Here is an 18,126-nt window from a genome sequence, read left to right as displayed (position 1 = left end):
CATTTCTTCCCATTCCTCCTACCACCCCCTCAATCTCGTTCCAACACTCCTCTGATATCCTTTCCATTTTTATGAGATTCCCTTCCTTGGCTTTTCCTTCTTATTTTGGTCTAGCTTCTGCATATGAGAGAAAACATTCAACCTTTGATTTTTCTGAGTCTGGCTTATTTCATTTACCATGATGTTCTCCATTATTTCCATCTAAAGAGATGTTTAGAGGATAAGAGGAAGGGCTGGTTTCATAATGGCTTGTGAATAGTGCTGCTGTAAATATGTTGTGCCTATATCACTAGAGGATGCTGATTTTGGATCATTTGGATAAATCCCAAGGGGTATAATAGCTGCACCTGAATGTGCTGCTTTCCAAAGTGGTTGTACTAATTTGCAGTCACATATTAGTGTACTTTCCCCCTGCAATATCCTTGACAGCATTTATTATTGCTTGTACTCTTGATGATTTTTGAGAAGTATCTGTTTGGTTCTTTTGCCTATTTATTGATTGGGCTGTTTATTTTTTTGGGGGGTATTAAGTTTTTAAAATTCTTTGCGTATTCTGGGTATTAATCCTCTGTCAGAGGAGTAGCTGGCAAAGATTGTCTCCCATTCTGTAAGCTCTCTCTTCATGCTCTTAATTGTTCTGTTTTCTTTACTGTGCTGAAGGTTTTTAATTTGATGCTGTCCCACTTATTGATTCTTGGTTTTACTTCTTGTACCATAGGGCTCTTTTTTTAAGGAAGTTGGCACTTGCACTAATATGTTGAAGTATTGAGCTTATGTTTTCTTCTACCAGTTTCAAAGTTTTGGATCTAATTCCTAAGTCTTTGATAATTTTCAGTGGACTTTTGTGCAAGATGAGGAATAGGGGTCTAGTTTCATTCTTACACATGTGGATATCCAGTTTTATCAGCACCATTTTTTGCAAAGACTATCTTTTCTTCAACATAGGTTTTTGGCACCTTTATTAAGTATCAGATGACTGTGTCTATATGAATTTGTCTCTGTCTTCTATTCCATTGATCTTCGTGTCTGTTTTGATGCCAATGTCAAGCTATTTTTGTTACTATAGCTCTACAGTATAATTTGAGATCTGGTATTGTGATGCCTCTAGCATCACTCTTCTCGTTCAATGTTTCCTTGGCTATTCTGGGTTCTTTATTCTTCCAAATGAATTTCAGGACTGTTTTTTTCAAGTTCGGTGAAGAATGTTTTTTGTATTTTAATGGGGACTACACTGAATCTATACAACCTTTTTTGGTAGTTTGGTCATTTTTATGATATTAATTCTTCCTGTCTAAGAACATGGGAGGTTGTTCCATCACCTAAGGTCTTCTTCAATTTTTTTCTTCAGGGTTCTATAGTTTTCAATGTAGAGGTCTTTCACCATCTTGGTTAGATTTATTCTCAAGTATTTTTTGATTTACTTATTTTTTTAGGTTATTGTGAATGGGATAATTGTCCTGGTTTCTTTCCTAGCATATTCATTATTGGAATGTGGAAAAGTGGTTGATTTATGTATGCAGATCTTGTATCCTGCCACTTTGCTGAATTTTCTTTTCAGTTCTAGAAGTCTTCTGGTAGAGTTTTTGGGGTCTTCTAGATATAGGATATTGTAATCAACAAATAGAGAAAATTTGACTCCTTCTTTTCCTCTTTGTATCACTCTAATTTCCTTTTCTTTCCTGATTGCTCTGACTAGAGTTTCAAGGATTATGTTGATTAGGAGGGGTGAGAGTCAACATACTTGTCCAGTCTCACTGCTTAATATTGATCTGTTTAAGGTTTCAATTTATATGCCAATAAACTGGAAAATCTAAAAAGATACTTGATTATGGTGTACTATCTTCTGAATGTGTTTTGAATGTTTGTCTTGTCACTAATTGTAGGATAAAAGAGTACTTAGCATGAGGCCGCTAAATAGTCACAGGATGTGGGTGGGAACCAGAAAGAACAAGTGATTATAGGGGAGAAATTTCAGTCTTGTCCACTGACCTCCATGAAGTGGAGATCTTCTAAGCTAGTAAACACAGTGATTTACTGCTGGTTGAGCAGCTCACCCAGAGAGGGCACAGAAGCTCTGAATATTCCTAACCACACTCCTTATCCCACACAGCTCTTCTATTTGGTCACTCCTGAGTTGCATGCATAATAAAGTGGTTAACTTAAGTATTTTCCTGAGGTCTATGAGTCATTCTAGCAAGTTACTGAACCTTAGGAGAGGGCTGTGGGAATTGCCAATTTATATCCAGTCAGAAGTAAAGGTAGCCACTTAGGATTTGTATGTAACACGTATTTTCAGTGACTCCAATCTTGAAGGACTGAGCCCTTTAACTTGTGGGGTCTAGCGTTAACTCCAAATAAGCAATGTCAGAGTTTGCATAAATTATTGGATGCTCAGGTGGTGTCAGAAATTAGAGAACTGGCTGAGAGTAAAGAAAATACCCCAGAAAGGTACTGAAGGTACACAACCAACAAACTTTAAGAATTGGATGCTTTCTCAATTGATTCTCAACTTGAGAGAAGATATTATTTATTTTCCTAAAGTCTCAAGATTATATGCCTGATACTGAGTGTGTTTTATCATATATTATCATCATTCCATTTTTTTGGCAAAAAGCTCAGGAGCAAGGAAGTTAATTTAAGGCAGACCATATTAAATGGAAGAGGTAGAATTCAAACTCAAATCTAACAGACTGTACTTTTAATAGCATCTCTACACTATATCTCTTCCATGGTATGATGCAGAATGTTATTCATACTTTAAAAACAGGAAATAAAAATAGGTACTAACACAATCTGCTTTCAATGTCTACAATAGGTTTTAAATTGATTTAGAAAAATAGAAAATGCCTTAGAATATAGAAACATTTACAATAATAAATTTTAAATTAATTATTAAGCTACTAAGTCTTTCTCCAGTTATATATTAAAATAAATTTGGGGTTAAATAGAGAGAAAGAAACGTAAGAAGTAGTTTGACTGGGGTACTCAGTTTCTATGAAAAGTAAAATCCAGTACAAACAGCAGCAGCCCCTGGTGGTCCAAGGGAGAAAAATAGTGTATTTGTAGTTATGGGGGTGGAAATATGGTTTTTAAAGAATATATGTACATATTTAGCCATTTGACTCAGTTCTCAACCCAACACATTAAAAAACAGATGCTTTAAAAATGATCTGTTGGCAAGATGCTTGTTAAAATTTTATCAGTTGAAATATTAAAATTCATTATGAATTAATTAACACATTATATAAAAATAAAATGTTTTTGTTTCATCATTTTACAAAGTACTATAACCAGTGGAGGTTAACATTGAGAATTTTTTGTATCTTGATATGTTGCTCAAAAAGAAACTAAATTTATAGGATTACCACTAAATTGATGACATTTTCTGTCTTCACTCTTAAATTCAGTTGGCAGATGTTTTTGAGAACAAAAAATTCCATCTTATTACAAAACATATTAAGCAGGTTTTCCTGCCAGGCATGTCTGACATGATGTTTATTGCCTAGACCAAATCAATCCCCTTAATAAGCATTAATATATGCCAGAAAGTACATTATTTCATAGTTAAGGAAAGTTGCCACATGAAAGAGTAAGTTCTTTGATCTCTCATGCTCTGCTTCTAATGCATCAGAAATATGCTACATAATCCACTAGTCATTTCTATTTATAATCATTTAGTAAGTAAAATAAAATTAAACTTTACTAATCTTAAAGTTTAAGACTTGTATTTTACATTTGCCTATGTATACTAGATAATTTGTATAAATCAGAAAGGAAGCCAGCTATACTAGATAAAAAAGAAAAAGAAAAATGCTTTTCAAATACAATTCACATAGTTGAATACATAGTTTATTGGTGATCAAAAAGTTTTAGATTTTGAGATATTTTAGATTTTGGCAGTAAAGATGCTCAATTGGTAAAGTCTGAACAAATATTCCAAAATCTGAAAAGCTCCAAAATTTTCAACATTTCTGGTTCCGAGCATTTCAGATAAGGAATACTCCACCTGTACTAGGAAATTAAAAAATGTTTACAGAGATTAAAAAAATCATTGTTCTTAATACAAATAAATTGAATTTGGTTGCTAAAAACAACATTAAAATAACTCCAGGGGCATCAGCATGTAAGAGAAGAAGTACAGAAAAGACAGGATGACATTTATCAGCCCTCACTAATACAGTGACTATATCCAAATCAGAATATCAGAAACATTTCTTTAAAAAAGAAAGCAGAGCTGGCTGCATCTGAACAATTGCAAAAATTAAAATCAATGCTTAAAAATGAATTAGAAAACTAGGCAACATCAATATCTTGCATATTAAGGAATAAGATGTTTGATGGATATCAACAAGCAATCAATTCACAAATATTTGAGAATCTTCAATGTGCAATGCCAGGATTAGCCAAGATTCCTGTTCGGTAAATGTCTCCTCCATATTTGGACTTTTCCCCCCTATATCCATGTAACTCCTCCCATGCCCATGCCCAGCATCTGTTTTTGCTTCTATTTTCACATGCTAGGTCTAACCTTCTTCTTTACTTCCCACTAGCATCATTCACCACCAAGTATAACCCTAAGAAAGAGATATTCAAATAGCTCCAACCCAAAGTCACATAGATCAGCATCAAGTCACTTTTGTCCATAGTCTACCTAATGTTTTATAAATTTCTATTAACTGTTTTTTTTCCTTGAGTTTGCATCATCTTATGCTCTAGTTTGATATTTATATAATCCCTTCTTTCCTATGTTGCTAGTCTAGTTGTCTAGTCTTCTTCCTTCCAAGAAATTAAATTCTAGTAAATGCATTTAGTATCATTTCCTTGCTTCCTGACAATATGCCCTGAATTACTGCAAAAGTGGTTCATGTGTGCTGTCATTAAGGATTGACATCAATTCTAAAATATATAAAGCAAATATACTCAAAGATCTAGAGGATTACAGGGACATCTAGTAGAAAGGATAAATTGGGAGGTCTATCTTCAAATGGCTTCTTTTATTTCTTTTTTCAGTGTTTTTTTTCCTTTTTCTGAGACTATTGTGAATGAAATTGTTTTCCTAATTTCTTTTCTCAGTGTTTTCCTTATTGGTATATAGAAAAGCTATTGATTTCTATATGTTGATTTTGTATTTTGCCACCTTCCTGAATTTGTTTATCAGATCTAGAAGTCTTGTAGTGGATCCTTGAAATCCTTCTAAGTTCAGGATATTAACATCTATAAAAATTAATAATTTGGCTTCTTCCTATTTGCATTCTTTTCATTTTTTTCTCTTGTCTAATTGCTCTGTTAAAACCTCAAGAATTGTAATGAAGAAATGGTGAAAGCAAGACATCCTTGTCTTGCTCCTGATTTCAGAAGAAATGCTCTAAGTTTTTCCCATTCAGTATAGTGTTGTCTTTAGAGGGTTTGTCATTTATGATGCTGAGGCAAGTTCTTTTTATCTCTAGTTTCTTCAAAGTTTTTATCATGAATGGGTGTTGAATTTTAACAAAAGCCTTTTCTGCATATACAGGTATGATCACTTGCTTTGTGTCCTTTACAAATTTATGTGATGTATTACATTTATTGCAATAAAGAAGAATAAAATGATGTCATTTGCAGGAAAATGGAGGGAACTGGAGAACATCATGTTAAATTAAACAAGACAGACACAGAATGACAAGTGTTATATGTTGAAGCTAGAGGGGGGAAAAAGGTAAAAAGCTATTTCATGACAATAAAAGGGGAGATCTATAAAATAGAAGATGGTAGGTAGGATCATAAGATATGAGATCATGGGAGGAAAGAGAAGAACAAGAGGAAGTACTAGGCAGCAAAACTGATAAAATTAGGTTATATGTATGTATGATATGCCACATTATAACCCACTATTTGGCATAATATGTGCCAATAAAAAGTTTTAAATAAAAAATTTCAAAAAGCTCAAAATGAAGCTAGCTACTAGGTAATGGAATTATGGATATCTCCAACTGTGTATGTCTTGGCATGTTAGATATTTGTAAACTTCAAAAAGCATCTTTATAGGCTTTAAAAAATAAAACTTACACAAGAAAAGGTAAATTGGTAATATTAAAAAAATTACAAAACAAAAATATAAGATAACTCAAGATGGCTCATGATAAACCCTTCATAAGATAACTAATTACAATTCCATGAGTCTAAGAAAGGATTAGTTCATTGGCTACAGTGAGAGGAAAAAGTGATATTTTAGCAGGGCACAACAACATGGAAGAAATTGGATTAGGGGAAAGAACAGGGAAAAAAGTTACAGGTATCATAAAGCACAAAGCACGGGCAGAGGACAGCGAATGCATAAAAGAGAAAAAGCATTGGGTAAGAATGAAACATTCCATTTTCATCCATGATTTAAGTAGTGATGGTAAAGCTAAAAAGGAAAACAAGATTTCTACTTTTATATATACAGATGAAAATGCATAGACTAGTCAAGGTATCAAATATCAGCATATTGATTACATTAATTCATGAAACTGACTATGGTAATTTTTGGCACGTAATGTTGGCCTAATGATTGGGTTGGAGAAAGTAATGTAGCGATTTTTGTTTGCTTGCTTCTGTTTGAATATTTTCTCATAGAAAATCAGGTAGCATTCTTAAATAATAGAGAATGTATAACAAAAAAAAGTAGTAGTGGTTTGATTTTTAAAACCTGTCTCTACCTCCTTATTTAAATTTACTGTGAAAGCTCCATTCTTTACGTGTTCATGAAGATTCTATTCTAGGTTCAGAGGATAAAGTACAGAGCAAAACAGACTAGTACCTGCCCACATGGAACTATGTGACCTTGGGAAAATTACTAACAGTTTTTGAGGTATAGTCTCCTCACCTATAAATCTGACTCAATATTAGTGATCCTATTGGGAGAGAATATATCTTACATCTGTTAAATGATAGCTGGTCAAAAGTCTATTCAAAGCCAGTCTCAACAAAAATGAGGCACTAAGCAACTCAGTGAGACCTTGTCTCTAAATAAAATACAAAATAGGGCTGGGGGTGTGGCTCAGTGGTTGAGTGCCCCTGAAAAAAAAGTATATATAATAATCAGATGTTACTATATCATATCATAATTTTCTCATATATGGTTTAATTTTCATATTTCAGATATATATTTGTTTTCAACTGATAGAACAATGTAGTAAAGAGGAAAGGGTACAAATATCTTCAGTACTTAGAATCCTAGTTTTAATACTTAGTTCCACCGTTTACTAGCTATGTAATCCTAGACAGACATCCCTGTATCAATTTCCTTAATTATAAAATAAGGATAAAGTAGATCTGATCTACTTACCTATTAAGCTATTGTAAAGAACAGATGACAGTTTCAAAATGTAAATGATTAAAAGAAGTATATAAATAAAACTTAATTTCTCTCTATCATATACTATACTCTCAGTCTTAAAAAATGTGAACATTAGATACATAAAAATATGTAGAGGGAAGAAGTCTATTTTTGGAATGGATCAAAATCTCCTTAGAATTAATGCACTTCATACAAAATGAACCATTCTTCTCTCTTCCTCTATAGAACCAAGCCTTACTATCTAGAAGTATGTTTGAAGAGTTTCATCATTCCTATGCTATTCTGAACAATCCCAGGAGATTTTAACAGCCAAGACGTTTACATTAAGAAATACATTTCATTAGCTAAGACTATCATATACAAAGTTGTGTTATCTACATGAGTTTATTTTTATCTTTTAGTGCTTCCAGTGTGAATCTGAACTGATGAGCAAAATACACTCATAAGAAAGAAAGAAGCATAAAGATATAAAGAAAAGAAATAAAAATGATGGAAGTGTAGAAGAGAGAAAAAAAGAATTAAAGTAAAAAAGGCAAAAGGAAAGAGACGGTTGTTTGTTTGTTTGTTTTTGGTACTGGGAATTGAACCTAGTGGTGCTTAACCACTGAGCCATATCCACAGCCCTTTTTATTTTTTATTTTGAGACAGGGTCTTAGTAAGTTGCTGAGGGCCTCACTAAGTTGCTAAGTCTGGCTTTGAACTTGCAATCTTCTTGCCTCAGAGTCTCTGGGATAACAGGGTTGTACCACAGTGCCTGGTTAAGAGAGCAGGTCTTACTGAAGCAACATAAAAAGACTTTTCCTTTGGTGTTATGAAAAAAAAACAGATACAGGGATAAATGAACCAGATGTGAAAAAAACAGGATCAAGAAAATTCACATACAAGAGAACAAAAGAAAATAACCAAAGTCACGGTGACATGATAAAAAGAAAATAGAATGGAAAAAATCTACAGGCAGATATCTGAGATACATTCCTAATCAATCTGTACATATAATAGGCAAGAAAATATTTAAGAAAAAGTAAAAGCCTTAATATACTAAATCGTTTTTTCTTTGCATTTTTACATAGACAAGCCAATACCCTATTTGGTTTGTATGCTTCAAAAATCTCATGAAATTCATCTCTAGAAAGTGGGTATCAGAGGCAATTTTTCAAAAAATTTATCTAACTTTACCATAAGATGGACTATATGACAGAGTAGAAACCTTAGGATAACTGATGGAGGAAAAGGTAACATAATGACCCTGATGCAGTCATAAGCAAGGAAAAGGGTCAATACAGTTACTTTAGAACAAACAGGCTACTTAATGATTCCTAGTACTTGTTTTTGTTTTTCAAATCATTAAATAGTGATGTGGTTTTTAAAAGTTTAAATACTGTAGTCTGATTAACCCTTGTTTATCACATAAAGCATTTTAGGTATTCTTGGTAAGGACACATTTTGGGGAATCATGAAAATTTATATACTACTTTCCCAAATCATTCAGTAGACTGATGACCTATAATCAGATGCCTGACTGCTTGAAACACAATTCCAAAAAGAACAGTGATTGTGCAATGAATTAGAGGTAGGATAAAGAAAATGAAAATCTAGAAGGCAATGTATTTCCTCTTAAAAATATTATGAAATATTTTACTTATGATCTTTTAAAATAAATGAAAAAGTAACTTAAATTGAGTATTCTGAAATATTGCTACTGTCCTATAAAATAATTTGCAAAATGAAAATTTGGCTATCTTTAAATATTTGAATTCCTTACTTTTGAAGAAAACACCAATTCACTATTTTACTTCACCTAGTATCATTTTGATATTCTTTAGTGTTAAACTTCTAGCATCTATAATAAGGGCCTTGAAAGTTACACAAATTTGTCTTATCCATATAAGGCACAGTATGTACATCACGAAGAATATGCCAAAGTACAAATACAATTGTTTGTGCCCCCTATATTAGATATCCCTGGGCAGCACTACTATCACAATCTCATGCTGCTACCATTACAAAGTGCAAGGGCTCACTGGGAAGACAAGAGTAAAGGACAAGAGTTCCCTGAACTATTCTAGCTTAAATATTTATTAATATATTAATTACTCTTTTCTCCTTATCTGCCTGCAGAGGTTAGGCTGGGACACTATGGATAGATAGTTGCTCATAGGAAAACAAAGCATTATCTAGTAAAATTTACCACCAATGATGAAGATTGTTTTGTGCAATGCATTATTAATTTGGCCAATAATATGTTTTAGAATGATTAGCCTACATGGAAAACATAATGGCATAATACTTTAAAGAAACAGCATGTTTGGGAGCTGAATTGGACAGTTTTCTTGCTTCTATATAAACCACAAAATATTATTTTAGAAAATGTTGTAAAAGAACGTTATCACACAAAAGAAATAGCAGAAGAAGCTTATCACACAAAACAAACATCATTTGGAACTTCTGTAAAATGTCACACTAAGAATGTGTTCTGTAATATTAAATAAAAAACAGAAAATATTTCATGTAAGTAGATAACCATGGAGAAGACAAATAACAAAATAACTCATATAAAATAAGATAAAAATAAAATAAAGGAAATAATGAAGGAAAGTAATTCTCTCACTTACTCTTATATACAATTGCATCATTTCTTTTTCTCTTTGGGGGTTACGATACTTCTCATAGAAATCACGTCGCTTCTTTGTTTCTTTAGAGACTTTATCTTTTCTTTCCCGTTTTTCTGCTGGTTCATCTGAACTATCAGAAGATGACTGTACATGCATCTTCGGCTTTTCTACTTCAATATAGTTTTCATTGGGATTCAGTACTATTACTCCATATCCTTCCTATTTTGAAATGAAAAGTAGCATAATTTAATTTTAGAATCTATTTCAATTCATAAAATGCTGCTAAAATCTTAGACTAAGTAATTTAATAAAGTTGCACATCAACTAAAATATTCCTTTAGGAAAGATTATGGTTTAATTTTTCAAAATTTGAAATTATCATTTGAAATTGTCTTCATTATGTGTGTAAATAAACATATTATCTCTAAGAACAAAAAGACATAATTGTAACATAAAAATCATATATCTTAAATTAAAAGGTAATTTGGATCTCCCAGAGCCTCAAAAATTATTGAAATTAATTATTAAACCACAAATATACTTTCAAACCATATTAATATTTACAATACATGTTTTGAGACAATAAACTTTTGGAAATTAAAGTTTACAATTCATGTTATATTTTCCAGTTTTTTCCTTTAAAATTGCCCTTTAATGAGCATTTTAAATTTGTCAAGACAATAAAATAAAATTAAACAGTTAATTAAAAAGGAATAACTCTGATATAACATTCTACTATTTATACATCTAAATTATCAGAAACATAAAATATCTACTTGAGCACCTCAGATTTTATTTACTACTTTTCTCTCAGGAGGACCCACACATCACAAAACAAAATAAACCAATGTCTTACTATAATATATGGAAGGACCTCTTTAACCTGTAAATGTTTTTTTTTTTTTCAAACAAACAAATTTTATTAAGAACCAGTACCAGGAAACTACAAGTTAAGTTTCAGAGTTTAAAAATACATTCTATTGAGCTACTTAGGATTTTTTTCAAGCTTGTAAAACATATGTTTGCCTGTCTAATTTATTTCTAGCAAGGAAACATTTTTGCAGTTATAATTAAGAAAACTTTTGATATTTATCTTATATCTGATGGAATAACCTAACCATGAGAAAACAGAAAAGGATAAACAATAACAACTGACAAGCATGTGCAATGCAAATTTTTGAAGCTAGAATATATCTGTCCTTTCCATCCAATTCTGTATTGTGGGTGTTCCAATTAGGTCCTTGTAAAATCCCCTAAATTTATACTTAAAAGATGTTATATGTTCTGATAAAAAAACATGTTATAGAAAATTAAGCTTATAAAACCTTCCTGCTTACTAAAACAGCATATTTTTCCAAAACTACAATTATATAATCTTATGTTAAGATTTAACTTTTTGCAGCACCAATCATAAGAAAATGATCCTTACAAAACTTACAGCAGTATGAATAAGCCAATATTAGCATGGACTCAATTTTCTTATCTTAAAATATGCTATACTTCTGTACTTCATTGGCCTTTTATATAGTTGATTTCACAAACTACTTACAAACTTCATTGGGACTGTTTCAATTTTCACCCCAATCATATGATATTAGTGCCACAAAACCCATGACTAGTTTGGAAGTTTCAAATCACTAAGGTGACAAGACTATAAATTAAGATATAGCCATCTTATATATTAAAAACTATATAACGATACATACCAAAATGATTTACAAATACATTCTTCTACAGATGTTAAAAAAACTTTTGAGATAATGCCTCTTTCAGGAAGGGTTTATAAAATGCTTTACAAATTTATTAATTGAAACAATTTTCATGAAAGCACAACAGTTTTTTTTTTTATTTTCTTAGCTGCAAGTCAAAAGTTTTACCAACAAAAGATATTTTATCTGTTCCTGCTTTATTCTAATCTGTATAGCTAATTCAAAAGTCTTGTAATTCATTGTGATCACTGTCAGGTAGACAGATTGTCATTTGGTGATTTTCAACAGTTGGACACACTTGACTAGTTATTAAAATCACATTTGAAGGAAGTTCCTACCCCTCTCTTCCTTGTGCCTCTTACCACTTTTCACACCCTTCTCAAATTTCACCTGTAACTTCTCCTCCCACCAAAAGTAAGTTAAAGAAAACTGTTGCACTCTGCTAAACAGGGTGAAATAGAGGCATTCAGTACACTGTCTCTGGTGTAGGGAACATAGTCAAAAAAGGTCACCACAGGCCAAAAAGAAAATTGCCTCCTTACTAGATTCTGTACGGCGAGTAAGTGGTCTCCTGTCATGTTTCTTCCCTGCCTTCTCTGAGTGGATTGAACTTTAAACACACACACACACACACACACACACACACACACACACACACACACACACAGAGTCTCTCATATTCAGACATGTTAGAGTTAGCAAGTTCCAAATAGAACCTTATATAGAGATGAAAATAATGCTATACTATAGTCTAATGATAATATGAAAAATTACAAACTCAAAGAAATAAAGTGGGACTTTAATTAATAAGCATCATCTTTGCAGTATGAATGACTTTCAGACAAAAGACAACTCTTTGAACACAGTTTTAATTACTAGAATTATAAGACAATTATCCCAATTTATAATTTAAATATTAGAAATAATATTTTCATAATATATGCTTATTTAAGGAGTTTTTTACTTCAAATTTAGAGACCATAGACTGAAAAACTATTGTACCTACTTGATTTTAAATAGTCTCTGAAATTTGATGTGTCCTATTTAAGTAAATATAAAAAATAAACACACATAAATCATCAAAGAAGTAGTATTTGTCTAAGTTATTGATTATGTAACTGAAAATTACATGACTCATTTGTTCAATTTTATAAAGACATAATATCAATTTTTCACTGAGGCATCAACAGAAGAAAAATGATTCTATTTTTAAACCACCACTATATAAATCAATTATAGAATTTTTTCATTTAAATTTCAACAGTGAATGTTTCTCTTTATACACCTAAATTATTTAGAAAATATTTTATCCTTTAGATACTTTGAACTGCCAGTTTGATGAAAGTAACAACTGAGAAACAGGAATACTTTTTGCAGAAATAAGAGTTGGTTCTTAATATTTTTATTGAGAATTTAATTGCCATTCTGTAAAAAGCTACCATTTTCATCTAAGATTTTACTGATAAATTAATTGATGTGATATTCACAGAGACCATTCACAACCACTTTACAATGAATGGGAGAAAGCAAATGCAGCAAAATAAACTATCCTACCTCAATTCTCGAATCACAGATACATAGTAAAACTTCCTTCTTTTCTCAAGTCATATACCGTGTCTAAAAAACCCTTTATATAAGCTACAACGGTTTTTGCAATGTCAACTAATATATGGAAACTGCATCGGCAAAAGAAATTAGATAAAGCAGAAACAAAATATCAGTAGTTAAATTTAACTGTTTTAAATAGAACACAATATATTTAAAAATCAGAATACATATCATTGTTAAAATTCTGTTTTCAATAATTCTATCAGTACACAACGAAACAAGTAAAAAGGCAGCTAATGTGACCTTTATCCATAGTTTTTAAAAATTATTATAAAATCAGGCATCCAGTATATTAGAAAATACTTAGGCATTTCTACTCCATTAAAAAAGGCTCCATAACTTGGGCTTAGAATCTTAAACATTTTACACTGAAGTTTCCCTTTTATATTTAATTATTTTGTAAGCATGCTAAATTTCTCATGAAATTTATATTTTATCTTGGTAAAGATAACAGAAGAGGTTTTTCTGAGTATCTGAAATGATAAAGCTGATTATCTAACATCTTACAGTTAAATAAATAAAACTCTGGCATCTTTTATAATCATCTACTCAAATTCTAATATCTAACATTTCAAGTGACAAAGCATACATCAAGTTGTTAATTTAAGTTTCATCATACAGTTTAGCAGTAGATCAGGAAGGTGATCAAGAGGAAAGACATTAGTAAAAGTAAGGTTTATTCATCTCATTCCATTTTCTATACTTTGTAGCTATAACTAGTTTCATTTTCAAACCTGTGTTTATAGGGTCTTAACTATGGTATCTTAATCAGAAACCCTCAAAAGTTCATTGCGAGATGTGGCATTTTATTCAGTACTTGTGATTTAAATAAAATACACAGGCCTCTAGGCCTTCTTTAATATACTATAAATGTACTTACTAATAAATTATACTTCATTTACAGTTCAATCAAATGTTGGGTCAGATTAGAGAAGTCTTGCAGACAGGTAAGGCCAAACACAAAGAACCAAAAGAAGAAATACTGCTAGACACATCAAATTGGTATAGAAATGTACTTAACAAGAATACTTTGTAAAAAATATAAAATGTTAAAATACTTGACCAAAACCAGAATGTACTTTTGACCATAAATGATACCTTGGGAAAACTAAAGATTATCCAAATTAATTTCCCAATCATAAGAAGAATGGAAAATAAGGACAAATTTACATCTTTTTAAATCTCTTGTGATTGGCTAAATAAAAATCTGATGAAAGTACTGAACTCTGCATATTAACCTGCCAATACAGCAAGCTACATGTGATCATAGAGGTCAGGGGACACAGTAGAATTCTTTGACCTACAAAACTATCCATTTTGGCCATCAAACAAAGGTCTCTAAGAGATCATTTTATACAGATTTATCAATCATATTTTTTCAAGTTCAGCATCATTTCTGCTTAATTTGAAAGAAAATAGGTGCTTATCCTTCAGGGAAATGAAACTCAAAGTGTTTTATCTATAAACTACCTCTACTCATGGTTAAAATGGATAAACCACTGTCCATTCATCTTTTCTGAAAGATGTATGTATGTATAATACACCTTGTTCACAAGAAGGTATGTATATGTCACTGTTGCAACATCCTAGGTGCAACAGTGAGATGAGGTCATGACAACCAATCAGAAGTCACTAGTGAAGCCTTAAAGTAAACATAGCTGTTGGAGCTGTAGCTCTGCTTGAAAAATGCCCCCTCCATTATTTCAGCAATTTTCTCAAGACGTGACCTGGGACTGAAATGCCTGAAATGTCATCTGACTCTGTTTTGTGCTTTTTAACATGCATTTAAGTAACAGCACCCTACTAATATTTTACAAAATGTTCATCAGGACCATAATTCAACGGGCAGCTTCCTGAATTATAATGCTGTGTTCTATAAAAATACCATAATATGAATCAACATATATTGTCCCAGTTAAGTTTCCAACTTCAAATAGCTCATCAAGTTAGTCACTAAAAGAAAACATGCCACAAAAAGTTTTCAGAGGACCACCTGTTGTCTATTATTTTTACATCGCACTTACTCATAAATCATAACACAGGGTAATTAATCAAGCTGTCAAAGAGAAGGTCAAAGGTTATATGGTAGAGTCAGAAGGTCATGCATGGGCTGATAGAGGTCAGGGTCACACTGCATTCCTCATTATCAAGTTGGGATGAGAGACGGCCCAAGCAAACAAAAGTGAAAGCAGATGGAGAAGTGAGTGGATAAAAAGAGAGAGAGAGAGAGAGAAAGAGAGAGAGAGAAAGAAAGAAAATTTCACAAACAAAAAGAAAAGTGAAAGAAGACTGTCAGCTGCCTTCAAATAGAGAGTATAAAAGAAATACACTGAAATGTGCTCAAAGGAGCTCAAGAACATAAAGAAACTACAGTTTTATTAATTAAATAAATTGAATATAACTTTTCTTGGCCATTTTATTTATGCATACTATGCAAAATCAGAAACTACATGTTTGCCATCTCTATACCTTTTACAGCTAGTGTGCTCAAATTAATTAAGGTAATGCAAAGAGATCCAAAGATGAAGTATGATTTACAAAAACAAAAAACAAAACCACTTATAATAAGAGTTTTCCTCCTTTCATATTGTTTCAGGATTACAACACAGATTTCTTGAATATGATACAAAGATATCCACAAACATAAATGCATCATAAAAGTCCTTTTGAATAACAAAACAGTTATAAAATATTCTATTAATACGCTGGCCTGAATTAGATGCAGAATACTGTGCAAAATTAGCTGTCACCCTTTGCTCAAAATCTTTGTTAATCTCATTTTGAATGTTTGCAGCTTTATCAACACATGCATCAATGTCAGCTCCTTGGTTACTGAACCGCTGTAGTTGGAAGAAGATATAATTAAAATGTTTTGGCACAGAAAAGGTGAAATTGTATCTTCCCTTGTTCCCTTAGGAGTCTGTAAAACATGAAGGATATATTGACAAACATACACCCTTGTCTCCAGTTCTGACATCTCAGGTCATCCAAGTGCTATTTATTTTAAAACATTCACTTTGTACTTACTGATAATATCACCTGCTGTGTTTCTAACTTCTTCTAAGATTTGGAACACTATGTTTCTTAAACTTTACAAATTTATCTCAGAATTATCAATGACTTATTTGTAGAAGCATTCTATAAATTCACAATAGAACTATAAAATAAATACAATTAGCATGCATTATCATGGATGGGAATATGATTGAACACAATAGCTTCATGAGATTTTTCATATTTTTTGCTTTTCATTTTCATAGGATGATTCAAAAAGACACCCATATATTTATCCATTAAAGTAAAAAGTAACAAGTTGTAACTAGTGCCCAGTCAATGGCAGATCAAAATCCCTAAATGGATCTACAGAACGGTACAAACACATTTTTATTACATGATCCTATGCACAATCAGATGTCTAGAGTTATCTTATGAACTTTACTGTTTTGTATGTTAGTTATGCCTTTATGTTTTAGAGTGCTGAATAAAATCCAATGTTCTCCTTCCTATTAAAATTTGTCATGAAATTATATAAATATCATAGCTATCAAACTCCTCCAGAAGGTGCAAGGTCTTTCAAACCTTATCACTCTGATCCAATTATATATCATATAAACATGTGATATATAAGTTACTGGTAAAACCTGTTACCAATTATTGAACATAAATAACTCTATCTTAAAACATGTCACCTTCCTATTTCTTGTTTCTTTCAATTAAAATATCATATTTCAAAATATTTTTGTTGTTTTTTCAATAATATATCAATGCTTTGACTGTGGTCATAGAGTCCACTTGTAAGAATGAGAACATAATAAAGAATTCCAACTATTCAATGATTTAATAATTCATTAATCACTGATTTCAGATAATAAATATTTAATAAGCAGCTACTATCTTCCAAACTTTCTTTTAGGTATAACTAAAAGTATAGGGGGATATAATACTAAAGAGTTACTTCTCATTTAAAAAATTTCCATTTAGTAGAACATTCCAAATCAGAATCAAGAATAAATCCTTAAAATGTCTATATGAAGCTATTTTATTTTTTAAGAGAGGAATATGAGAAGAAAAAAAAGGAGAAAGGCATAATGATATAATTTCTAAAACTCATCTTGCCTAATTTTCAACCCAAAGTGGTAAGCTATGATTTTAATTGTGTTACTAGTATTTAAACTTATTGCATAGCAAAGAAAATGTACTGTTTGGGGATATGTGTTTGTGTGTATGCATGTCACATTGTACACATTCAGATATTTTAACAAATAACAGCATTTAATGATGTAAGAGAAAAGTTTCTATACATATCTACTTCCTAACAAACAGGTGCAACTGAGTACAGCTATGAATTTCCCTTCCCACAGTGACCTATGTCAGAAGACCTTCTCATACTTCTTCTGCTAAATAATTTAATTACTTATGAGTTATGGTTTCTTTGTAACCTTTTAAATGAGTAGCTCATTAAAATGCAAAAATATGCAAAACATGATGTCACTGGGTCAAACAGCTGTGTTGGTAAAATTATGGCTGTGAATGTCCCCAAGAACATGAAAATATTAATAATTTATATTGCTCATTAGATGGCAAAAACTCTTTAAACAGATTTAGAGACAGATTAATTTTATAATCACAAAATGCTATACTACCTCATGGTAACAAATCTTTTCACCATCTGTGACCCTTTGGTATATATAAAACATATAAAAATTCATGATGACTTAAAATTTTGCATCATAATATGCATATTCAAGAAAAAATATCATTAAGAACATAAAACATGGAGGTAAGGGACTTTGTTTGAAAAAAAAATGACCACTTACTAATTTATAATCACAACTTAATTTTTCTCCAAAGAGCCAAGAAACAGTAATAGCAAGTAAGT

The 18,126-nt window shown here is 31.4% G+C and overlaps 1 protein-coding gene across 3 annotated transcripts in view; it reads right to left on the bottom strand.

Moving 5' to 3' along the window:
* The window catches only part of ARB2A (ARB2 cotranscriptional regulator A), a 484,107-nt gene that overhangs the window by 252,003 nt on the left and 213,978 nt on the right, over positions 1-18,126 (bottom strand). For all 3 annotated transcript variants that reach the window (XM_081275629.1, XM_081275628.1, XM_081275627.1), the window contains one exon: positions 9,931-10,149. In XM_081275629.1, coding sequence (XP_081131755.1) covers positions 9,931-10,149 — 219 coding nt within the window. The remainder of the gene's footprint in view (positions 1-9,930; positions 10,150-18,126) is intronic.

This window comes from Spermophilus citellus, assembly GCF_964194105.1.
Source record: "Spermophilus citellus genome assembly, chromosome: 1".
In the NCBI taxonomy this organism is placed as follows: Eukaryota; Metazoa; Chordata; class Mammalia; order Rodentia; family Sciuridae; genus Spermophilus; species Spermophilus citellus.
The sequence above is the reverse complement of the archived record's forward strand: the minus strand, read 5'-3'. Positions and strand labels throughout refer to the sequence as shown.